General features: G+C 38.5%; 1 protein-coding gene across 1 annotated transcript in view; it reads left to right on the plus strand.

The window, feature by feature from the left end:
* Positions 1–3,954: 3,954 nt before the first annotated feature.
* LOC104069182 (zinc finger SWIM domain-containing protein 6) overlaps positions 3,955–25,811 on the plus strand; it is a gene marked incomplete at its 5' end in the record, with an annotated part of 50,496 nt that continues 28,639 nt past the window's right edge. Inside the window, 3 exons of the mRNA XM_009578257.1 lie at positions 3,955–4,305; positions 14,167–14,315; positions 14,848–14,998. Of these exons, the coding sequence (XP_009576552.1) occupies positions 3,955–4,305; positions 14,167–14,315; positions 14,848–14,998 (651 nt within the window). The remainder of the gene's footprint in view (positions 4,306–14,166; positions 14,316–14,847; positions 14,999–25,811) is intronic.

Below are 25,811 nucleotides of genomic sequence, written 5' to 3' on the forward strand. Positions count from 1 at the left end.
CCCCCCCCAGCATTTTGCTATGGCTTGTTGTTCTGATAGTTTTCGTTCATTTTGGTCTGTATCTTTCTAAAATGCCTCTTTGGACTTTGGTATATTGAGGAAGATACCAGGTGACAGTAGAAATGAATTAAGCTTGTGAGATGTCATTGATCGTGCTTATTTAGTGCAGTAACTTTGCTGCTTATCCCGTTGAATTAGTGGAACTCACTATTTCAAAATTTGTTTTTGACTTCAGTAACTAAAAGCCGACCTGCTGCTGCTTCTCCACATGCCACTGTCATTTCTCCTCTGTAGTGCCTTACAGTTTGAAGTTTCTTTTGTTTTATTCTGAAGTATTTATTTTTTGACAAGCGTATATACTTGTGTTGGCAAATACTGCATTGTAGTAATGTGAATTTTCATTTATCAGGCAGCTTTACAGTCCCAGAATGTTTTTAGTTAATGGATCAGATGCTGTCAAACAGATTTTGGCAAAAATTGCTTTGTAAAATTCACTGACTTCTTAATGCTTTCCTCCTGATGGTACTTTGGCACAGTCCCCTTCCGAAAGTACGGCAGCTGAAAATGCTATTTTTTTGGCTGTTAAATAATTTTTGCGGGGTGTTTGAGGTGAGCGTTCAACAGAAGCAAAATCACTTTGTAAAAGAGCTTCATTTGATACACTTAATGCTCCAACTGCCTTTCTAAACGCATTTTTGCAGAATGCAAAGCCTCTGCGCGTTGAAAATGTCAGCAGAGCTTGAATTACTGGTCACGTGCTGGATTGAAAACAGTAAAACATTTCGAACTGCAGCAGCTGAAGGGAAAAGGTGAAACATGCCTGCTCTATAAATAGCTTATGTAGTGAACGCACGCTTTTCTGTCTGTAACTCTTTTGTTGTCTTTCAATAATAATGAATGAGCTTTTTAGTTTAAAAGTGAAACATCGGTCATCTTGGAATGGGTAAATATTTCCAGCAGAGGTTTGTAACTTTGTGTAAAAGAGGGATTTTTCTCTTTGAAGAGAAATACGTATTTGGAGTGAGAGCTTGCAGCTTTTAGCTGAAGATACTTTTACTGCTCCTTGGGATCTGTTAGTGAAATGTCATTTCTTCGAGTCCCCGCACAGGTGATTCCTTTTGCCTTCTTCCAGGAACATGTAACATCTCTCTTCTTGGCAGGCTATAAAATACTGCTGGTGAAAGCTTTCTAGCAAAGCACAGTGTGTCAATTTTTTACCTGCTACTAACTTTTCATACTTTATTTGGAAAATATTAGAGGGTTAGGTTAAAAAAGATGAAAGCTCTATCTGTGGGAGGGGAACAACCCTCCCTGTTGAGTACTCTGCAGTGTTGGGCGCAGTGGAGAAGGTGGCATTTGATGTTTCGTAGGTTAAATTATAACAGCCCTACCAGGGCTTCTGAGCTGAAATTTCCTGAATTGTTTTCTCTGCTGTGTTTTTTTTCTGAAAATGTTTTAAAGGTCCTATTTACTAACAACAATTTCTTTCTTTAAAAACGCAAACAGAAAAAGAGGAGGAAAAGAACGTTTCATAACTACCAGGCATAGTACATTGTTGCAGCATAGTTCATACAGAGCTTCTACATTTTAGCCTGCAAAGGAGCTGATGTTTTTGTTTAAACGCTCTGTAATTTAAGAAGGGTAGGTTAGGTAACTTGACTGTATTAGTGCTGTCATTGTTAGACCAGGATCCCTGTTTATAAATGTTGCTGCTTGTAACATGAATTCTCAAAAAATCTCAGTGGAGAGGGAAGGTGAGCTGTGTTTGTGTCTGAACAGTGTAGGGACTTAAAGGTAGGCCTGCTGTTAACTGTAAATATTTCTGGAGACATTCATCTTTCCAGGAGGGTTTTGACTTTTTTGAATGCTTGAATTATATACTGACAAATTAAAAGTGATAATATTGTTGGAGTAGCTGGTTGGGCTTTTTTTTTTTTTTTAAATTGGTTTAATAGAAAATCTTTCATTGGGCCTTTTTGTATATTTTTCTATGGGAGTTAATAGGAGTTCAGGTACTTAGAGTAGGAAGGAGTGGGGTCAGGCCCTTTCAGTGTTCAAGTGTTAAGCTTTTCTTCAGCTCATAGATGAGAGACGGTTTTATGTATGCTTCATAGGAAAGTGATATTAAAAAGAAAAATCTCCTGTGCGGTTTCTTTGGGACAACCAATCCAATTTGCACTTACTGGGAATTAGCCTGAAATAAATAGAGCTGGCTAAGTTCTAACAAAGTCTCTCTTTTTGAGAGAAGGCACCCACGGGAGCATGCCTACTTAAAAACCAAAGGGAAAGGCAGAGGGAGGAGCTCATGATGTGAGGGGCAATTCCACTCCCTTTCTCTGTGCAAGTGTTGAGTGAAGACAAGAGCAAGAATGTACGCCTGGGCTTGTTCGTCCGCCCCGCTTCCTCTCCGTGCAGTTTACAGCTTACTGCCTTTTCAGCCTCTAGTCTTAACTACTTTAACTGGTAAACATCCTCTTGCAAAGTCGAGGTCAATGTGTGCATATGACCTTCTTCAGGGTAGAGTATCAGAGTACTGCAGTTGAATGTAATCCAAACAGTGATGCTGAGGGCACAACCTGCTCTGAAATGTACAGCATGAACAAATGGAAAAAATGAGAGATTTTCCTCTTTGTTTCCTGTAACTTGAAGAGCTTTTAAAAAAACAATTAGAGATACAACATTTTGGATTAGAGCGATGTATATTCTTCTTTTTTTTTCTACCTAATTTTCATGTGATACTGCTTCCTACAATACACTTTTCTGGTATTTCAAGAATACTAAATCAGGTTTGGACTTTAAGGGAGTGTGGTTTTATATTATTTCCATTATAAATAATTAATGTATAACACCTTACTTGTAGTGTCCATCCCAGATTTTATATGCACTGTCTGTTCATGTTTAATACTGGTACGACATATGAAATTTAGTTGTATTGCTCTGTATCTATGCCTCTGACTTAATGCTTTAGCCAAAAATCAATGTCATGCTTATGTAAAATCCAAAACAAACCCCCAAATTCTGCTATTCAATGAAAGTATTGAGAGCCAAACCTGGGCCTTCATGTTGGGCAAACAGAGGTGGGTTGAGGTCTGATCTTCAGAGTTGGAGACCTTGGTTCAATAGGGTGCTGTGTTGACTAGTGGCATCTTTGCTGAAGCGAACACCTTTCTTATGGTATACCACACCTTCTTACAATACAAGAAAACCTAGCTCTTTTGCCTTGTGCTTTATTATGCTGAATGGAAAACAGAACCATAACGCAGACTTCTGAAATCATGCATGCGTGTCTCATTCAGTATTATAAATCTGATATCGTGAGTATTGGTAACTGTAGTAGTTTCCATCTCCAAAGAGCTACACAAACATAGCCATCCTACTGGATCGCTTGGGTGAAGGTGAGCTTTAACCTGAGCTCAGAGGTGGGAGAGGTGAAAGCAAAGAAGTTAAGTGACTTGTGTCAGGGAGTCAGTGACAGAGTTGAGACGAGGACCTGGGCTTGTGCCACTAGAGTGCACTACTTCCCTCTTACTTATTGAGAGAATGGTTAATTTGCTGGTAGGTGCTGCAGGCTCCCTGGTGGGGGGTTTGGAAAATTGCTGCCAACTTGCGGAGGTACTCAGAGTTTCACGTTGATCTTAATCGGATGCATCTCTGCTTCTGCAGCTATCATTTACCAAATAAATGTTTTTCTTACTATCAAACTTTTATGAATGTTGTGATGGAATGGCAAAGACGGCTTGTAAACTAGCTTTTTACCCCCCTTTTGATTTTATTGGAGATGAAGGGTATGTACGAAAGAAAGGGTTAATCGTATTTGTAATTAAAGCAAGTTCTTTAAGATATATAATTTCTCAGAAATGGATGATGGCTTTTACTTTTTTAATGAAAGATTCTTGATAATGAGGTAGTAGTATTTTACTTATATTATTAAGTTCTCTTTTTTTCCCCGCACAGGTTTCCACTTGAGTGGCACAGTGACAGAGCCTGCAATGCAATCGGAGCCAGAAACTGTTTGCAATGTAGCTATCAGCTTTGATCGTTGCAAGATTACCTCAGTGACCTGTAGCTGTGGAAACAAGGACATATTTTACTGTGCCCACGTTGTGGCACTCTCTTTATACCGGATCCGCAAGCCAGATCAGGTCAAACTGCATCTTCCCATTTCAGAGACACTCTTAAACAGAGACCAACTACAAAAATTTGTACAGTATTTGATCACAGTGCACCACACAGAGGTTTTGCCAACTGCTCAAAAATTAGCAGATGAAATTCTTTCTCAGAATTCAGAAATCAATCAAGTCCATGGTGAGTTTGATACTTCTTCCTCCTTTTGCTTCATTCCTTTTGCTTCCATTTGCTTCTTCGGTTTTGAGCTTTTTTGCGGCATTCAGGAGTGTGACCTGCTGAGGTACCTTCCAACCTGAATTATTCTGTGATTCAGTAGTATTTACTAAAGAAGATTCTGTTATTGAACCTTCGCTTTAAGATGTTTAGAAAGCAGTACCTTTTGGAAAAAGAATTCGTAAGCAATGAGCTTGATGTCTCCAGCACTACTAATCTGTGGCCTGATCTGCTTCACGCTTGTATTTTCCAGCTATGTAAAACTGAGTAGTGGTGTTCTTTGTATAGCCACATTGCTTGAAGGAACTGTCTTACCAAAGGCATCTTTTTGTTATTTTGTTCTTTTTGAACTAATCTTCTGACACTTTGATTGTGTAATTTTGTTTTAATGGCAAGGCAAAAAAGCAAGTAGGTGTTACTGTTGTTTTCATTCATTAAATATACTTTTATTATCCTTGGGATTTGGTTTCTGTATGAAGTCAGGAGAAATATAAAACCTGCATTTCAATGCCTTTTTCCTGTTACTGCTGCAACAGCCTACAGCATCAGCAAAGGTCTTGATCTTTCCTGCTCTTTCTGCTGCACATGGTTTTAATGGCTCTCAGTTTCTTGTACTGAACATCTTACGTTTGTTAAAGGGTGCTGGGTGTGACTTGAGGCTTCTGAGGTGGCTTTTCTATGGACCGTGCTGAACTGGAAGCAGGTAATTGTGGGTTTGAGGTGACCCAGCTAGTTTATTAGTCCTGTGTTCCCGTAAGGTCACCTGATAGAAATGTCCTCTAAGGTGACCAGAGCTGTAAGCGTAAGGAGCAGCTTAGAGGGGAAGAATAAGTTATCTAAATACCTAAAAATATCTTTTTTGTTTGTTCATTGACAGGAACAGTTCTTGAGTTTTAGATATTTAAGAGGGATGACCATTATTCCAAAGAATTGGCAATACAAACACAACCAAGCTGCTTATTATTAGAGAAAGACAGACACGTGTGTGTTCAATGTAGCGTAGGCAGAACAAAAGAAGGGAGTTCTTCCAATAACAGGACTCACCTGCAGCCCAGCCCCTCTCCTTAGGGTCCGCTGGCCCTGGCAGGCCCAGGCAGGCCATACTGCAAGAAGGTGAATTTCAGGAGCAGGGCTCTTTTTTGGCTTTGGGGGCTATGGGGATGTGGCCAGAGGCAAGGTGGTTGTTCTAGTTGTTACGGAAAATAACAAGAAAGTAATTGCAGAGCTGCCTGGTGATGGTGGAAAGAAAGGGAAGCTAAAGCAGATGTAGGACATTAAGCAATAGAGGAGGATGCTCAGATGTTGTAAGCTGAAGGCATGTACCGCGTGAGAGTTGGTAATAGCCTGAACATAAGGAATTAAGGGGAAGGAAGAATGATGGTGAGTATGAGAGTGGCACAGAAGATTCAAACAGTCAAGGGTGATGAGAAGACGGGAAGGCAGGGGTGGGAAAGGAAGGACAGGTGATGGCTGTATGAGCTATTCTAATGTAAGAGAAATGACAAGCTGTTGCAGGGAATGCTTAAACTTGATCAACATTAAGTCTGTAATTATACTAATCATAGGCATGTTAGTCTTTGTCAGCTATTTTCTTAGTGTCAAAATATCTCATTACTCATTAGTATTTAAAGTATTTTTAGAGAGATATTTAATGTTTATATCACAGCCCAAATAGCAAAAAGAATAGGAAACAAAAAACTTAAGTTGATGATCAATTGTGAAATTTCACAATGAATTTGAGTAGGGTGGTTTAAAATTATCCACAAAACTGAAATGTTTCTTACACTTGTTGCTGTTTTCCTAGTAAATGAGATTGCAGTATGTCTTTATTGACTGTTGGCATTTCTTAATAAAATACCGAAACTGAAGTAGAAAATTCAGGCAGCGCAAGAAAATAAACTGCTATTACCAAAGAAAGCTGAGTTAGTAAAGAGGATCTATAGTTTCTTGCTTTTCCTCTCAGACTCCCATAAAACCATGGCCTGATTTTTTTTTATGTTTACAGTGTTAAAAAATTACAGGATTCTTTTAAGGAAAAAATAAGTTCCTCTGATTATGTAGCAAGTAAGCATTCTTCTGAGATTCATACTGCAATTCTGTGATTTTGATCTTTAATCAAATTCCTTAAATTAAAAACATAAAGTTAACCAAAAGAAATCTACAAAAAATAACCAGAAGAAATCTATCTGTGGTTCTAATAGCATAGGCTGGTGAACATAAGATCACCATTCACTCTGTCATATCTCCTGTGCTGCAGATGTTCAGTTTGTAATACAAAACTGTCTTGTAGAACTGTCTTTCTTTGAACCATTTAACCTCAATAAACTAGTGTTTGAAGAGGAATTATATTGAACACTGCTTGAAGGCACAGGTAAGTAAGAAGAAAAACTTACAAAAACTTGCTTATAAAAAGTAAGAGGAGACCTGGCACAGAAACACCAGAAACAGCTTTGATAAAAGGGAAGTCCTGAATCTGGAGTTGGAGGAGGAAATTTTTTTCAATGTTACCTAGAGGTGTTTTAATTTCAGGGTTGTTTTATAGAAAACTTCAGTTTTAAGATTTTTTTTTCTTTCTTCTTCTCTCATGGTAGCTGTACTAGTTCTAGTTTTCATATATTTCCAGCAATAGGCAGAAGAAATAAGCTCTCGAATACTATTTATTCGTATATAAGAATGATTCAGGATTTTGAAGAGCTCTGACCACAGCGGTCTTGTTAACTTGCTTATGAGCCGGCTAGGGAGATGGAACAACTCTGCAGTACTTTCCTTTCACAAAAGGTGAATTGGATAATTGTTCATTTGCTCAAAATTCTGTCTTATGCAGCATTCAATGGCTGGCTTTGGCCACCTTCCTTGCAAAGGAGGTTTTGGGGGGAACTAGTGAAGTGACTTACATTGGTGACACGGGTTTTGAAATGACAAATCTCTTTGAGTTCCTCGGAGGATTCAAATGATGCAATATCTTTTCTTGCTTCATTACTGAGCCTCACTGCAGGAAAAAATAAGGGGTTGCTGTTAGAAGTGCAGGAATGTGTTGTCTATTCACTAACTTCTTCAGGAGAGCTGAGTGATTTGTTGGGAAACCGCTTCTGTATTTGCCATGCTAATTATCAGTTGGTGGTGATTACATTACAAGAGTGTTTTGCATGTTTTTAGAGCACAAAAGCACCTCTTACATTTGAGAAGTTTTGTTGTGTTCCGATTTTCTCATGTGACACTGCTGCAGCTGTACATGTTCCTGATGATTTCAAAATTGAAGATCTGGGAGGTCTAATCTTCTGTACTGAAGACGACTGTAGGTATTCATACTGATACCCTGACATCTGCGCTGCGTAACTGTTGGCTTCACATTGGGTTTCAATTTAGGGATCCTGACTCAGGAAGCTGGACGTAGATTTGGATCCTGCTTAGCTGAGGCTTTCTTCCTCCATCTTAATTTTTGTACCATTGTAGCAGAGGAAGCTAGTAGGTGTATAAGGCTACGAAGAGAACAGTCAGGATGATGGATTAATAGCTGGGTTTGTCATCTTGGATCTGTCTTGTCTTAGGTATGAAACTTTCACTTAAATAAATTGGTTGGAATGTCAAACTACATTCCTGAGAATTTGAGTGGAAGTAGGAAAGTAACTGCAAGACGGGGGGGGGGAGGGAAGGCCTGTTTGCATATTAGTCTCATATTAGCATTGATTTGTTGTTATGTGCATAGTGAAAAAGAGTCTGCCTTTTATTGGTATAAGGACAGCCTAGCAAATCAATTTAATTTTTACCTTTTAAGCTGTGCTGTTTCGTGAGTGTTTAGTGCTGCTGTTGCGATCTCTGCTCTTAGAGGAATTATATGGATTTCTCGAGACTTTCTCTCAGCCTTTGACTCTCTGACTCACAAGTCATTTGCCAGTACAAAACCACATGCAGATGATTTCAAATTTAAGAGGGAGGACCTGGGAGAAAGCTGTTTAAGTACATTTGTCTTCTCAGAAGCAGAGGTACCTGGGGAGAGGTACCTTGGCACAGGGGAGACCTCATCGCGCTCTACAACTACCTGAAAGGAGGTTGTAGCGAAGTGGGTGTTGGTCTCTTCTCCCAAGTAACAAGTGATAGGACGAGAGGAAATGGCCTCAAGTTGTGCCAAGGGAGGTTTAGACTGGACATTAGGAAAAATTTCTTCACTGAAAGAGTGGTCAGGCCTTGGACCAGGCTGCCCAGGGAAGTGGTTGAGTCCCCATCCCTGGAGGTATTTAGAAGATGTGTAGATGAGGCGCTTAGGGACATGGTTTAGTGGGCATGGTGGTGTTGGGTTGACGGTTGGACTTGATGATCTTAGAGGTCTTTTCCAACCTTAAGGATTCCGTGTGATCTGTGCTTTGGTGAAAACCAGCACTGTGCCTTATTGAAAAAAGGGAGTTTTCTGTATTTGTCCAGGCAGATCTACGTACATCCTCTGCAAACATTAATCCGTAACATATATTAGGAGTGTCGGTGGAGGCATTCAAGAAGGAAACATCTGTCCAAAAAATTGCTTTAAAAGAAAATTTCAGAGTATCTAGTACTGTTCCTATATATCGTAGGCTCCAAAGGGCAATCCGGAGGTTCAGGTGGATATGTGTTAATATAAACTTAGTGTGTTTAACTGAAATGATGGGGATTTTAGTGGAAAATTGTAGGGTAAGATAGGGCTGAAAAACAGAATACGATGTATTGGTGATCTACTAGAAAGGGAATGTTTAACGTTAAAGAAACTACATTATTAAAAAATGACGGAATCTTTCATACGGCTGTGCTTAAACTGGCAAAATTGATCGAGAGACTACTTGCAAAAGAAGAATGTAGGAAATGGCAGATGCGTTTCTTTTCAAGAAGGATGAAAGTGAAGTGCTCCAATGCTTAGTATGAGAATTGTTTAGTGAACCAGATTTGGTAAGGAAGTAACAAGACTAGCCAAAACTAGAGAAATTTCAGAAACCCAAGTAGAAGTAAATAAATAGTACAATGTAAAATAAAATGAAAGATTGATAGCTGCAAAATGAAGAAATAATTTATGAAATTCATATTTCTAGGAGAGTTTTTTTGAGATACATTAAAATAAAACTTATTATATAGAAAATAAATAGATTTTGTTTTGAGACATGGAACGTAAAAATAAATGAAAATAATGCATGCTAGTCTGTACTGATAGGAAAGTTCTTTCCTCTGCCGCACACAAGTAGACATTGAAACTTATTGCTATATAATGTTTGTGAAACCTGGATTTTAGCAGGAGAGGTTAGATATTGTCAGCAGATAAGTTTATACATTTTGCTGTATGTGCAGAGGGAAGGGAAAGAATTTTTTGGAAGTTAAAAACTTGTTGGGGGTTTATTAACTTTCCTCAGCAACTTAGTGTAGCCTGTCCTGTCTTCAAGTTTTCTGTTAGCAGTGGCTGCTTCACAGCAGTTGCTGGTTTTCTTTGATGCTGTGTGCCGCTGAGCAGGTGTTGTATTCCAAGAGTTCTGAAATTAAGTACAAGATGAAGTGTTTAAACTTTGAATCATTTGGGGAATCAAAGGCATAATAATGCTTTTTAATCATTAATTTTATGATCTTTGGTCTTATGTAATTATTGTTTAGAATAATTCTGAACACACTAAGTTTATAAAATCAATTACTGTTCTGTTGTGAATCAGCATACAACAGTATTGGTTTCTAGCTGGGACCATTAAATCTTTGCGTAGTACTCAGTAAGTCATGCCTTTTATTTGTAATCATTTTTCCATATCTTCTCCTTAATGCCTTTGTGGGATGACATTTAATAAAATTTAACTGATCTACAGTTCGTTTGTGTACTTAAAATAATAAGATTTTTATAAAATTAAGTTCGAAAAAGTTTCAGTATGGCTATGAGTGCGTAATTTGACATGGTTTCATTTGAAGACAACTCTTGTGATACTTCAGAAATAAGGATCAGGGAAACTTAAAGACTGTTTTCTGTTGTTTTAACCAGATTTCACTGTTGATCTGCACCTCAGTAGTTTGCAATATAGGCAATTCTTAGTCTGTTTCAGTCAATGCTCCTTGCTTTGCTTCTACTTACTCTTAGAGGTTAAATTCTCCATATACACCACCAGCTGAATGTGGTTGCTCATTTTGAAAGTGGTTGCTCTTAAAATTGCTAAGTAAATGATAAAAGTGTTTATTTTTTTTAAATGCTTCTGCTTCGTAGAACTTGGGAGTTGATTATATTTCACATGTGACCTGCTATGACCATAAATATAAAAGGCTGTTACCCTGTTTTCAAATTTTATTTGGGTGTTCGGTGTTACAAACAGTTGTGTACAATATTTCTGCTTTGATTGCTAAGATTGCAATTTAGTAATTTTAGTAAAAGAGCATGAGTAAGTATGTGTGGCTGTATCAATATACTGAGTATAAATACTTTATTTATGGTATTTAACTGTAAGGACATGATGTAAAACCTATTTCAAAGACCAGTCAAGACAGAAGTTAAAGCCAGAGGTTGGAGGGAGGGAGATTAATACGTTAGTGTCTATAAGGTGACAGAGTTTAATTACAGGTTTTCATATTTAGTATAATTATACAGTGCTTTTCACTTTCATAGTTCAAATGTGAGCTAATTTATCCTCATGACACCCCTCTAAAGCACGTAAGTAATACTTATCCCCAGTTTACAAGTGGGGAATGGGATGTGGTCTTGGTACCAAACTGAGATGCAGAGATTCAATTTAGGGCTGCCCATGTTCCTCTTTGCAGCCAAACTGTCCATCTGCCAAAGCCTCGCGGTGCCCGTGCGGGGCCACGCTGCACCCTGAGCGAAGCCACCACCTTTGGGTTGAACCTTCAGCTCTGCCTGGTATTGAGCCTGAGCCTTCCTGCTGGCTATTGCTAGGGATTAATCTCGCAGCTCCTAAGGCAGCTCCCTCCTGTTGCTTGTTCAGATAGTTTCTTGTCTACTCACCCGGTCCCATGATTTCAGAAGCAAAGAGGCAGTGTAGAAATCCTGTCTGTTGCCCAAGAGTGATCTGTGTGTGAGTGGGAGAGGAAACAGGCTAGATCAATCAGTGTTCCTCTGACTAAGTGAATGTAGTGATTCTTGAAAAGTACCAACATGAGAGACATGGAGATGGTCGTGTCTCGACCCCAAAACAATAGTGATGCGGGCCGTGGAAGCTGGGGCTTCCCCAGCGGCAACACTAGGATGCCTGGCTGCTGCTGTGGTGGGAAGGTGGTTTGGACTTATGACTGATCAGACATGCCGTCTCCATGTGTTGTTAGTCCATGGCTGTCACTGAAGACTGCCAGCAGTGTTCAAAGATCAGTGCATTACAACTGTATCTGGTGCTGGTTATATGTATACTGAAACTTCTTTATACAACCTGATTTAAAATTTTGATCATACTGAGTGTAGCCTATATAAGATCTTGTAAGGAAAAATTGCTCTGAGTCGGACTTCTCTCTAGTACTGTGCTGAACAGCATCGTAGAGCTCAGACCCTCAGCTTGCTGTCTTCAGCTTCTACAGTCTTCTAGCCTACTGGCATGAAAACAGCGCTGGCGTAAGTACAGCAATGCTGAGCCCCTGGGGAAGGTATATTTGGGATTGTGCTGGGAGAAGAGGCCTTGGTAGGGGCAGTGCTGCTGGCCCAGGGCAGTGGGCACCCTTGTTCCTGTAAAGGAACCCTGCTGTTAAAGAATCTGTGGTGGCTGTGTTGAAATTTAACCTTCTAACACAAACTGACCGATGAGCTTTTGATAAAATGTAAACAGTTGTGGAAGGAATTTTGTTTTTTCCCCTAAATAGGGAAGCTTAGCTGAGGAATCTTGGGCTATTTTTAATTCAATTTAGAAGTAGCCATACCAAGATTATTTAAAGATAAATCTCTGTTGAAGTGAGGGATAAATATAAGTGTATTTTGTATATTGGTACTTTTATATAGTTTCTTTTCACAGGTCTTTTCTCTATGTTTTAGAGCAATGAAATATTTAAACTATTTGCAAGGTGATACTGCAAACCTGGGTCTGTGCAACAGCTGCACTGCTTGTTCTTGTGTGGCTTGATTTCCCTTTTTATCTTGTTCTTTCCATCTGAAGACTTAGCTGTATGTGTTTTGTGTAGCTGACTGAATTGAAAGCCCCTTAAAACTAACAAACTAAAGGTGGAAGCACTCATAGAAGAGGAGGTTTTTCATTCCTTGGTTTTTGTACTGTCTTGGGCTTGATTCTTGTCTTCTGAGACACTGTTATGGTTCCTGTGAAAGGCAGGAGAGTTCATTCACATCTTCAAAGACACACTTTCTTATTAATCTAAATGTGTGTGTGTGTACATATATATACACACACAGCAATTCAGTGTTCCCAGCTGTAGGCTCTGAAGTTGGAGGCAGTTTTGGAAGTTGCTGAGCTGGAAGATTTTTTTTTTTAACTCTCTCAAGAACTAGTAGACAAGACATCCTTCTGACTCTTTAAATCTTTCGATTGTATTTCATTGAATAAATATTCCAGCATTCCCTGCGAATGCTTAAAAGCTTCACCTACATGGCAGAGCTGCAATTGTGAAGGCTTGAATCAATAGAATCAGTGTTTAATTCCTATACATCTGAAGAGTTGTAGCTATCTTTGCATTTCAGGTTCTCAGGACTTCTTTGAAAAAGCACGTTTTTACAAATCTGATTATGAAATTTTACTTCCCTGCCAATGTCCCTTTTTTTTGTTTTGGCTACAGAGGTAACAAGGACTCAGATTTAAAAGTGACAGATTGTGTAACGTGATTCAATTTCTAACATCTTCTCAAAAACCTAATGGAGATAGAGATTACACGGTTGTGACAAGCCCAAAATCAAAATGTCAAGTTAACTGGAGTCTTGGGCATGCTTAAAATACCTTACATCTGGTATGGTGATGTACTGCCTTAAGTTGCTTCCCTGACAGTCTAGATAAGTGCTTTTCAGCCTTTTCAGTTTGAATACCTTTTAAAAAATATCCAGTGGAGTTGCAGGCTTCTTCAGAAAAATACAGATTGCTAGATGGTGCAAGAACTTGTTTTAGTTAATTTTGTCAGCCTTTAGAAGAGGCCACCAGTGGAAAATCACTCATCTCAACTGCAAAATTTGAGTTAGAGCAGCCTGTGGCCAAAGCACTGCCTGATGTAAATCTAGACACTTCAGTTCACACCAGGCTATTTAAGTAGAGTTGCTCTGAATTGACTCTGTTGATGACATTGCCTATGTAAAAATGCTCCTTTGGAAGCACCACAGCCTTACACAGCTGTAGCTCTTATTTATGATGGAAATGCCTTTAGTGCTTTAAGACTTTGGATTTGTTTGGGGATTTTTTTACTCTTTGTTTAGCTTTACAGAGCCATCACAGCTCAGAGGCACCGAGGTGATGATTTTCCTCATGTTCATCAATAGCAGCGCTCACTAGCAGTCACTTAAACCTGAGCAAGATTGCTGAAGGTACAGGAATTACACAGGTGTTTTGGGGAGAGTGGTTTTAACATCACAGTTGAAGTACTATGCAAAGTCTAATTTTCCCTGTAAAAGCATTCTAGTATAGCTGCTGAGATGGGAGGAAAAAAACTCACCTTGATTTTAATGTTTTGTTATAAAATATTATTATTTAAATGTGTTTTCATAGGCTGTAACTTCGAAGTGCTTAAGACTACTGAGGAGAAATTTAAGTCTATTTTAAAAACTATTTTAAAGAATGTTTAGATTAAAGCCAAAACATCCAAAACAGATCAAAACACAAATTGAAAAACATCTGCAGTAGTCCTCTCCCCTGAACCTCACTTCTTTATATAGAACGTAATGATTTCTTTTCTTGCTGTTTGCAGGTGCTCCTGACCCAACAGCGGGTGCTAGCATAGATGATGAAAACTGCTGGCATTTGGATGAGGAACAGGTCCAAGAACAGGTTAAACTCTTCCTCTCCCAGGGCGGATACCATGGATCAGGGAAGCAGCTCAATTTGCTTTTTGCAAAGGTGTGTTGAGTACTCTAAACCTTCCCTTTTTTCTCTCCCCCATTCCCCAAGCCAGTCTGTACTTGTTCGCGTCTTACTCAAAAGTCCTGTTATTCCAAAACAAGACAAAGCCTTGGGAACATGATGGCAACTTAATAACGAGTTGCACAGCAATGGACCACAATCTGATGTGTCTTGAGATCATTTTAAGGATATGAAGTAACATTTCAACCGTCTGCAGCTTTGCTGCTCTTTTCCTTCCCACCCCCAAAACGTTGGAGAAACCTGTAGAAATTAGTCTTGCAGCAGTTTGCGTAATACACCTGTGAATTACTTGTGGAAGAAGTGTCTCTGAAGAATTGCAATGGGATACTGAAACCAAAAATTGTTAAAATTGGGAAGGCAAATTATTTTTTCTACTTAAAAATTTCACATCACGTGTTTAAATTACATTTCTTATTTAACAGAGGCAGAATATTTAACACGGCAGCATATTGTCTGTACTGTGATTTCTTTATTTTTTCAAGTTTGTATTAAAAGACTCGTTTCCTAGGTGCGAGAGATGCTAAAGATGAGAGATTCAAATGGAGCTCGCATGTTGACGTTGATAACAGAACAGTTCATGGCTGACCCTCGTCTGTCACTTTGGAGACAACAAGGAACTGCAATGACTGACAAGTATAGGCAGCTCTGGGATGAACTGGGTAAATGCACAGACTTCAAAATCATTTAGGTGTTCATATGTATAATGAAGAAACAATTACATATTTGGGGTGGAGAGAAACCTTATTGTGGTACTAGGTAAAGCAGGTTAGTCTTCTGCAGTTTTGCTCATTCAGTTAAGATTGGGTGAAACTGAATTTCTGATCTACAGCATGAGACAGTTGCAGTTGGAGGAGAGGAAGCATGGTATGAAACAAGTACGTTTGCAACAGGTTGTAAGTACATGAGGATCTAAAAAGAATAAAGCAAAAAGTGGAAACGTAGCTACACAACTGAGGGTAAGTATATAAGCCACTAGTGCTAAACTGCAAAGGTTAAGGAAGAAATCGATTCACAACTAAAGAGAAATAAAGGCAAAAAGAGAAGATTTGTTAAGAGTATGAGAAGATAGCAAAGAAAAGTAGAAGTCCATTACTGAGCAGGAAAGGAGATCAAATAAGAGAGCTAAAACAATTAACACTGCTTTACAGGAAAGGTCAGTTGTGACCAGATACATGACTTGGTTGTACTGCGGAGAGAGGAACATGGGATAAATGGGAAAGGAATATTTAAACTGGTAAGGTCTGAGGACACTTGCTCTAAAGTGTTCCAGAAATTCGCTAATATAGTTTTGAATTACTGCTTCAGGAGTTCTCAAAATCTATAGGAATTTGTGGTAGGGAGGAGAAATTCAAAACAACTTGAATGTAAATGTCACCAATATTTTAAAGGTGGGTAGGTGAGTGGAAAGAATATTAAGCAACCACAAGCATTGCTTTCCTAGGTATAAGGTACTGGAAAGTACCTTACACTAACCAGTTGGTGTGTAAGTGTGTAGAAGATAAAGCAATAAAAGACAACCTGATTTATTTAAAATACAGTGGTAAATCTAATTTGTTTCTCTAAAAGATAAGTCACTGAGTGTATGAGTGAAGGGATTAATGTGTTTATCTTAGCTGTAGTAAGGTTTTGGATGCTGCCTTGGAGGCTTTCTCAAAGCAAACTGAAGACACAGCCTAAATGGAATCGCCTTGTGGTTCATGGAACTTGGGAGTAGTTACCTGTGTTCTCACTCAATCTGGAAAGACACTTCAAGTCTAAGACTTAAAGGACTCTGTCTTGAGATGTGTTCTGGTCAATATTGCTATGCCTGACTTACATGGCATGGAACATAAAAATAAATATTAAATAACAAACAAACAAAAAACCTTACAGATGATGCCCTATGGGACATTATGTAAACACTGCAGAGAAGAGAGCCAAAGACCGTAATGCTCTTGATATATTTTAAAGGTCCAAAATCAAGCTAAAAAATTAAATCCAAGCAAGAATAGCATGCTTCATTTAGAAAGGAAGTGTCAAAAGGAAAACTTAAGTTTTCCACTCTTAAAGGTTAAAGATGACCATGATTGATTTGCATGTTGACTGGTGGGGCTAAGGCTGGATATAACCTGAACATAACATAAATTATGTTCACTCTAAATGAAGCACTAGGCTAAAAAAGCACTAGCTATCTAGTTGAGATTGTAGATTTCTGTGGTGGAAAGCCTTAATATTAGAGCAGGCAAAGCTCTGTCAGAGAGAGTGTAGATATAACTGCTTGCCTTCATGTGTAACAACCCTTTTAGTATCTCATTTTTATGATGCCTTGGCTTGTTGGGGAATAACAGTTTTTGCCAAGCAGGGCATGTGCTTAGCTGGACAAGTACACAGCAAAATTGTATCCCACCATACTGAAAACTGGAGGGTCTCATGCTTCGTTGCTTATGTGGGTTGAGCTGGTAGGTGGTGGGAGAGGCAGAAACGTGTTCTCCATCTGTTACCTGTAGCAGTCTTACCACATGCTGCCAATAAACATAAAAGGTTTTGTTAAATTTTTAGTGGCTCCTCTTCTTGTTTCATCAGTTTCGTATTAACATCATTTTCTTGACAGCACCTGTCTGAAGGCAAAGGAGGTGGAATCTCTCTGCCTGCAGCATTGAATAAGCAATATTTTAGATCAATTAAATTGGTTAGTTTACCTCTGTTTAATCAGAATTATAGGTGCCAAAAAGCCACAGTGCAACCTCCAGCCTCACCACTACCTCAGCTGCTGTATTTGTAATCGGAGGCAGACCCTGTTGTTTCAGTCCTGAATGCTCTGCTGCCTCTTACGGTATCAAAATATGTTGATCGTGTACCATGGTTTCAATTGCAAATACATTTCAATCACTTCAGGTGTGCAGTAGGGTAAGGGTAGAACTTAACTTGGTTCTTCCACCTCCGGCTTGTGTTTATGTTGCTAAACGGTCCATTTCTTCCCTAAAAAAAAGTAGGATTCTTTCCACTGGTGCTTAGCAAGTTCCCTCAAAATTGCTGTTAATTGGATGAATTCTCCAGCTTGACTCCTACTTTGTGTGAAAGTTACAAGCTGCTGCCATGTTTTTGCTAGGATTTTGCCTTGAGTTTTACTCAAATTAAACACATCCCTCTTTCCAGGTGAAAAGTGCATCTCAAAAAAAAAAAAGTGTGAATGTGCAAAAGTTGAAGGAGGTTTTAAGGGAGACCAGAGTTACAATAGCAAGCTGCAGAAGGGCAGAAGGAAGAGCAGGATGGCCCTGGCAACATATAATCTGTGCCAGTAGTGGCAGAGATAACTCAGACATTGGATGACGTTATCATTATGTTCTAAAATAATGTTGGCTTCCTGTCTTGTCATCTTCTAGGATGTCAGGGAACTAAAATATCAATAAAGGGAGTGAGGCAGGCCTTTGCGTACTTAACTTCTTGTTTATCTGTTCAGAGTAATCTGGGAGTGGCATATATGCATGTCTTTAAAAAAAAATGTTTTATCTATGATCTCATTTATTTCACACATAGGTAGCAATTTAACATTGTAGTTACGGAGAATTTTAGAACATAAAAAGTATGTAAATATAGACTCTGCTTAATAAAGGCTTGCTTGCTTGCCTTGGTATGCTGTCTGCCAACTGCTAGGCATATGGCCACTTTGCCAGTTCCATCTTGGCGTAGGTTTTTAAGCATACTTAAATAACTTCAGCTTTGCTCCTTGACTGGGTCACTTGAGCCTTTCATTAGAACTTAACTGATGCTTCCTGCCTGGCATTGGGCATTGGCAAGGGTACTGGAAGGACACACTGAGCTCTGATAAGAGTTTCTGCTGAGGTTTGTGGTAAATTGCTGACTTCAGTACAAGTCAGATTGGGTTTGAATGTTTGAAGGTGCTGATTTAACAAAACCAAACCAAAACAAATGCAAAAACCCAACAACAACCACAAAAAAACATAACAAAAAAACCCCCACCCAAACCCCACAAATACTTCACATCTAAGTATAAACCTTGTGATTTGCTAATATAGAGTCCTAATTCCGTAAGCAATTTATGATTCAAAAGCCTCAAGTTAACAGAAAAGCCTTACATGTAACTAGCTAGTTGTTTTTTAAAGCCTTTAGATCAGGAGGAATAATATAATAATTATGCTCAGCAGATTCCCCTGTTGTACGTAAAATAATGGGTTGAGCTAAATGCTACTTATGGAACTCCAAAGGTGTGGTATTGGAAAGATCAAGATTACAGGTCAAAGCTATAAGGCTTGCTCATATACTTCTTATACTAGAAGAATTTAGATGCAACTTCAGTGGTGCACTGGTGAACACTTCCAACTTGCCACAGTAATACATGAATGCACTTTCTAGAGCGGAGTTGGAATTCTTCATGTTGTTGCTGTTTAAGTGGTGTGTCAGTAGGTAAATTTCACATGCTGATCTTCAGGTGTTTAACTCTTGGTGACCATGCTTGAAAACTTCAGTATTTCAGAATGATTAATTATCTGAAGCCGGTTGGTTTGCCTTTTTAATTAAATTGCATTGGTAAAATGGGAGTATATAGAAATGCACAGTAAATATCTGCTGATGCCTGTTGAGGTGAGATCTCTGATTTGAGGAAAAGGTCAGTTAACCTTGCTTTGTAGTCTAGAGGGAAAAAATGGACCATGCAATCTTACTACAGCAGTAATTCGTTAATATTCATCCATGAAAAATTGAGTAAAAGTTGCTTGTTCTCTACAAAAGTGAAAAGATTTCCTTAAAAAAAGGGGAAAATTTGACTTTGTGCCCCAGCCCAGGGATCATGATGGCTCCAAGGCTCTGCTTTGGAATTAAATGTTGAGCACTGCCAGATGCCAGACATAGGGAAGAGGCTGAGTTTTGTCGGCAAATGGGATCTGCAAGTTAATTGGTGTTTTCTGCAGGCTTCTGGCTGTGAAATGAAATTGGAAGCCCTTTAGCCACATGGATAATACGGGACCTGAATACAAATGTCACATGTCACATCAGGGCCCACTGTGAAACAATAGTGTTCCCACTCGAACACTGTGCCATTACAGATCATTTAAATATGGGGATTACATTTAAACTAAAAGCTCCATTTGCCTTTTACTGCAATTTAAATGTCCTCTTAGCAAAAGCTAAGTGACAAATTAAATGAAAAAAGTGCCCACATTTTTAAAGCTGTAATGCAAAACAACCTTTTATTGCTTCTCATGTGCCACGAATGAATCATTATACTTGTCAACCCTAAACCAAGCCATAATTGGAGCAACTACTGTTATCAAAGCGGGGCTGCTCTTGTGACAGCTTAATAAAGCTGAAACTGTTAAATTAAATCCCAGATGCTTAATCTGATGAAAGCAGTCAAGTAGAAGAATCTAAGACAAGTATCTACTGCTTGGTGGAGTGATGGAGCCCAACAGCTTGTCAACACGTAGATTACAGGATCAGATACCTTTTTTTTGTGAACTACCATTTTCAGTATCTTTATATCCTCTTGCTTGCCTTCTTAGTGAAGAAACTTCACATAATTTGCATGTTTCAAAACAAACATTTCTAACAGATTTCCTCCATTTTGATATTTAAGAACTGTTTAAGGGGGAGGAGAGCTGTGGTTTTTAAGTCAAGGATTAGTTTCTTAGTGGAACAAAAATATGAGGGCTGTGTCATGGGGAAGAAGGTAAGCTCTTCCAAGGCAGGGCAGTGGATAAAATTGGTGAATGTGTTCTGGGTTTGCATCATGCTGATCCTGGTCTCTGTTGGTCCTCTTACTTTATAACGTTGAGGAGAACTTAAAAGGTATTCTGTACTTCCAGCTGGGTAGTCTCCTCAACCACTTGTTGGTATCTAAAGTTTTAAATGTAGGAACCTCTCAGGGTATTGCCGTGAGCTTCATTCGTGGGATAAAGCTTTCCTGGGTGACATCCTTAGAATCCTTTCTGTTACGCATACTAAATGGGTTGTTGTCATAAAGGTATTTCCTGAGCAGAATAACATGTCTTTACTGTAGTATTTCTAGTAGTCTTAGTAGTTTTTCACTAGCACTTTGCCCTGTTGTGGGCTGCTTTTTAAATATTGGAACAGCCTGATGGTCTACTTTGAGTTCACATTTGCTGATATTTTGGCCACTTTCTGGGTTAGAGTGATACATTTTTGTGTTAAAATTTAAAACCAAAATATCATTTTACAAGGTCACGTCATGTAGAGAAATAGTACAATATTTCTTGAAGAATCATGCCTAAATTTTTGTTAGTAACAAATGTTACTCCTCATCTAAAACTTAATTCTAAATGTTGAGTTTAGGCAAGGAATCATTATAGATTAATTACGAGAGATTTAATTACCATTTTGCTATGAGCAAACTGATGATTGAGTGTTAAATAATGCTTTTTTTGATTTGGAAACCACTCTGAATTTTTCTGATAAAAGTTTATATTCATCTCTAGGAAATAGCAAGTTAGAAATATAGATGGAGAATAGCTTCATTTAGTTAAGGTTAAAAGAATCTATCTCAGGCATTCCTTCCCTTTGCAATTAGAGAGACAAACTTGTATGAATGGGACATGCCAGCTGTTGTAAACATACTATCTCTGCTTAGTACTTAAGTGGAGGGGAAAAAAGGACAAAGGCAGCTAGGGTTGTTGCCAATATGCCCCTGGACAAATTCCTTCCGGATGCCAGATATGATGACTACTTCAGGGCTGCCATGAAAACGAATCACTAAAGCATTCATTACAGTTTTTGTGTTCTAATACCATTTTTCTGGAGCTGCATAGTTCATGCAATCCCTTTTCAGGATCAGCTATGCAGAAACGTTCACTTCTCCCTGTATTTTATGGTATTTCAAAAGTGGTATAGCAAGGCTCTACGTTTTTGAGTGCCAAGCTTATATCCATATTTTCATGATTTCTCTGAGTATCCCAAGTTCTAATTGCATCATGTTCTGCCTTAAAGCTTAGGAGAGTACCAGTGCCCTGCACCTGTAGAAACAAAGTTAAGTTCAAATTTCTAAGTTTAGATTGATCAGTTGCACATCGTACAGTTCTGGCTTTAAAGTGAAAGCTGTAGGAAGACCTATGTTTCAAAGGAGGTGGGATGCACCGTGCTTTGCACCATTTCCCTTGGTCTTTCATTGTGGGACTTCTAGGTAAAGTGGTATCTTAGATATATTTTTCTCTTCAACTGTATCATATCCAGTAGGCTGTCTTTGCTTAATTGATAATCCTTCTCTTACTTTTGTTTTGTTTACTCTTGGCTGCTGTAGTGTGGTTGCCATACAGTTATAAAACACGTGTGCCTTCAGTTCATGCACTTAAGGTGACATCTGCTCTTTCACAGAATAAGCTGTTAATGTATGTCAGTATGTTTGAATGATTTGTGCTATTGGAGGCACTGAATTAACAGCACTTCTGAGTTAGCATCACAAGACAGTTTTTGCTGCTCTAAGACCTGAGTTATGGATGACAACTTAAAGATGCTGTCATGGCCCTGGAATGTGTTGGCTGTTGCTGTCACCTTCATTTCCCTGGTGAATGAAGCCAGTTCTGCGAAGATGGGTTCTGTCCATCTTCTCTGAGGATGATTTCCTTTCTCCTTCATTATTGGCATGTGATACAATGGTATTTGAAATGAGGGTATATGAGGCCAGAGTATGACAGTAAGTGGGAGCTATTTTCAAAGAGGGTATTCTTTCCTGTAGCATTTATCAGATTTGAGGAATAATGGTGAAAGTAATTAACTTTTGTCTATAAGTAGCTTGAGGGGCTTATTTTTAATGCTATACAGAAAGTTTGGGTTTCCATTCAGTTCAGTTGGACGGAAAGTACTTTTACAGCAGGAGCCAAATTTCTTGAAGTACCCACATTAAAACAGTTTTTGAAGTTTTTATTCCTAAGCTGTTGAACTGATTTACTTACAAATGTCCTAAAAAATTGTTCTGTGTTGGAGCTGGTGCAAAACTTATTGCAGCTCTAACTGTGGAATTGTGACTGCTAAGGTTAAGTGCAGAGTTTTACTATGAGCCCTAGGTGGTACTTAGCATTATTTTTTTCCTTCCTCTCAATTTTTATTTTTAATACTTCAGTAACATTTATCGGCCACTTAATTTTCCAATACCACTTCTATTAAATACCAGAGCTAGAGAGAAGTAATAGATTTATGGAGAGGAATTACTGAATCTTCACTATTTTTTTTTGAGCTTTACTGTAGTCCAGCAGTCTAGCCTTGTGATATTTTCCAGTCTTCTGTCTTGAATGGAGACTGGAAAAATAACTGAAAAATTGGAAAGTAATTTAAAGCGAGAGGTGCAAGAATCTCAGTCTGCTTGGGTCTGTCAAAGCAAGACAAAGGAAATCCTTCATAATTTAAGATACCTGCATAAACTGAAAAATGGATGGGGAAGACACTTCTACCAAGCAAACAAAAGGTAGCTGAAAATTGTAATTGGAGCTGGACACATTTAATTAGAAAAATAGAAACAAGCTTAGAATTTTGAGTTGTGGTAGCCAGGCAGTAGATCAGCTAACCCAGAGCTGTGCTAGATTCTTGTATTAGAAATCTTAATTGAAGTATGCTGTTTTTATAAAAACCCAACAGTCACGTTTGGACTGGAAGATGAAACTCAGGAAATCTTAGAGTAGGAAGGAATTCAGACTAGACAAACAGAATGTGTTCTTCTGGCCAGTTATAGTGAGTTATTTACATTCTGTGAGCATTGTTGTGGCAATCGTACTTTTTTCTGAAAATCGCACTATGCAAGGGAGTGTTTGGACTTGCTCCACTTCTTTAAAAAAAAGAGAGGTATTTTCATCCCTTTCTTTTATGAATATCTTGTTTTGTGTGATGAATTTGTCAAACTTTCCAATTTTGCATCTTCCTAAAAAAATTAACGTTGGGAGGAACTCATTCATCTCAATGATCAATTTCAATAACGGTAGGTTAGTGTATTTATACTTAGCAGTCATATTAACTTTTCTTCTGAAAATTGTCAAAGTCTCTGAAAATAGACTGTTGACTGCTGAGTGTATTACCAGTTAAAATATTTGATAAAATATCTGATCTCTGTTTTGGGCAGAAGCACACTTTGTGTTCACCACCTAGCTGTAAATACTAGCAACTACTTAAAACTGTGAAGAATCATATTAAGATACTCATAAAGGAGTATTTTTGTACTATTTGTGCTGGTATTAGCAATGCTTTTACCTTCAATTGATTGTTTTTGAACAAATGAATGAATAGTTTTGTGAATATTAGGGAAGTTGATCAGTGGGTTAGGTTATAGGGTCCTATAGGTGCATAGAGGGGCATCTGATGGACATGTGACAGATCCTAAGTGCTTCCTTAGGGAGATTGTAGTCTTAGGCTATGATACTGTAAAGTGCAAGTACCTTTCAAGCAAATTTCTGTTCCTATATGAAACCCTTTGGTCAAACGGCAAAGTGTCTGCAAAGATGCAGCAGTTTTTAAAACAAACCCAAAAAGGCATAACCTAGAACAACGGGCTCATGCAAAATGACAGAAGTGCTTGGTTAGATTTTTTTTCCATTGCGCTAAAAGTTGAAAACGTAGGAAGATGGGAGCAGGAGTTTTTCGTTACCTGACACACAGAGATCAGAGCATGTTGTTGATGATAGCTTAGAATAGAGTCTCAATATGTAAATACCCGTTTCCTTTCAGCCGAATACATGTGTGCCTTTAACCCTTGGAGCAGCACTAAGCAGCAAGAGAGAAAGGGAAACTTAAGGAATTAGGCTTTTTTTTTTTTGTCCCTGGGTTATACCTCCACTCCCTCTAATGCACATTCGGAGTTTAGTGTGCAGAAGGGCAATGATTCCCTCTTGCCATCAGTGCTGCAGGTAATCTATTGCATTAATCAGCCAGCTAGTGTGAAATGCATGGGGAGTGATTATACTATCATACACAATACAATCAGCATGAAGCACTTGTCAAGACCAATACATCAAAGTTTAATTCAGTAATAGAATGAATTAGAGCAAAATGAAACATTCTGTTCTCCAAGAAACACAGCACCCATAGAAAGCCTTTTTTTCTGAAGACTGCACAGAGAAACCAGAATGCATTAAGGAATTGTTTTTATGAATAAAATTGCAACTTGAATCCAACTGAATGCTAAGAGTACTTTTCCTTGGGGTTCTTTTTGAGGAGAGAACAGGACTGAAGTGCTTTGCCTATCTTCACTATTCCATAAAAGCAACTGTTTAATTGGAGCATTCTCCAATGGGACTTCTGATTATGCTTTGTTCTAATGGAGATCTCCGTGCCTGGAGGAGGGAGGTGGCTTTGCTAGTCGTTCTGAAGGCACTTGTCCTTCTCATTGAGAAGCAATAAATACCATACACTACCTTCTTTGAGGTTTCCAAGTGGCTGTCCCAGTGAAAGTGCGTATGTGTTTAAAAACCAGATGTAAACCACTTTAAAATCCTTTGCTGACACTTCTACTTTAAAGGGGTCATAGGTTCTGTCTCCGAGTATTGTTTTTATTCTGGCACTTCCAATGCTGGAAAATGATGCTTTTGTAATAGAATTGATTAGGCTCAAATGGGGCACAGTGGCAAGCGTGCAGCAAATGCTAAAGCTGATTTGTCTGTTGCACAAAGGGAATGATCTTGATTACCTGGCTCCATTTTCTTTGAAATGATCAAATGCTACTAACCTGGTAGCTTATGGGCTTTTATTTTTTAAGAAAGAGATGTGCGTTAATGCGAAGGGCGAAGAAATGTCACAGTAGATGTGCATCTGTTTCTTGCATATTTTAATTCTGCAAATGAATGGATTGATCTTAATTTTAAATGTAAAATTCCAAAGCAAAGGCCAAGTCTCAGCCATTGATTACATGGGTGTTGTAAATGAGGAAATACTAACCCAAGCTTAGCTACATAGCAGCCCTGACAAGGTAGCATAATATTTCTGGGAAAAGCAGATTTCTTGGAAAGATGGTAATCAAACAGTCAAACAGAACTGGATCTTCAATCACAGTCAGTGTCCTAACCCCCCCACTAAAAAGGTATTTCCATCACCACCTTCCCATTTACTGGGGCAAGAGTAAAATACAGTGGGATTTATGAAAACTGAGAAATGCTTAATCTTTCGGGGAGTGTGTATACATTCCTTGCACTTCCTTTGGCTTCATGAATACATGCATACACAGGATGTGTAATTACTACAACATCTACTTTTACAGTGACTGAATACTTCTTAATGTTTTTCAATTTGCATATTTAAATCCTAATCAGTGTAAAGGCATGCTGTCCGTTTCTCCCCCATGAATTTGCAGGTATGGATATCTACTGAGAAACAGAAAAGTAGTGATGTTCCCTTGTATGTACAAGGAAGGCATGCATTGTGTAAAGCAGTAATGTAAACTTTTTTTTTCTTGTGGTGTGAGGCACACTAAAGATGAATGACAACTGTGCATTTTCAAAAGGAGGTCTGTCTGAACCAAAGGTCTGTTTTGGCAAAGCTGGCTTT

Source organism: Fulmarus glacialis, unplaced genomic scaffold (genome assembly GCF_000690835.1).
Source record: "Fulmarus glacialis isolate BGI_N327 unplaced genomic scaffold, ASM69083v1 scaffold10235, whole genome shotgun sequence".
Taxonomy (NCBI): domain Eukaryota; kingdom Metazoa; phylum Chordata; class Aves; order Procellariiformes; family Procellariidae; genus Fulmarus; species Fulmarus glacialis.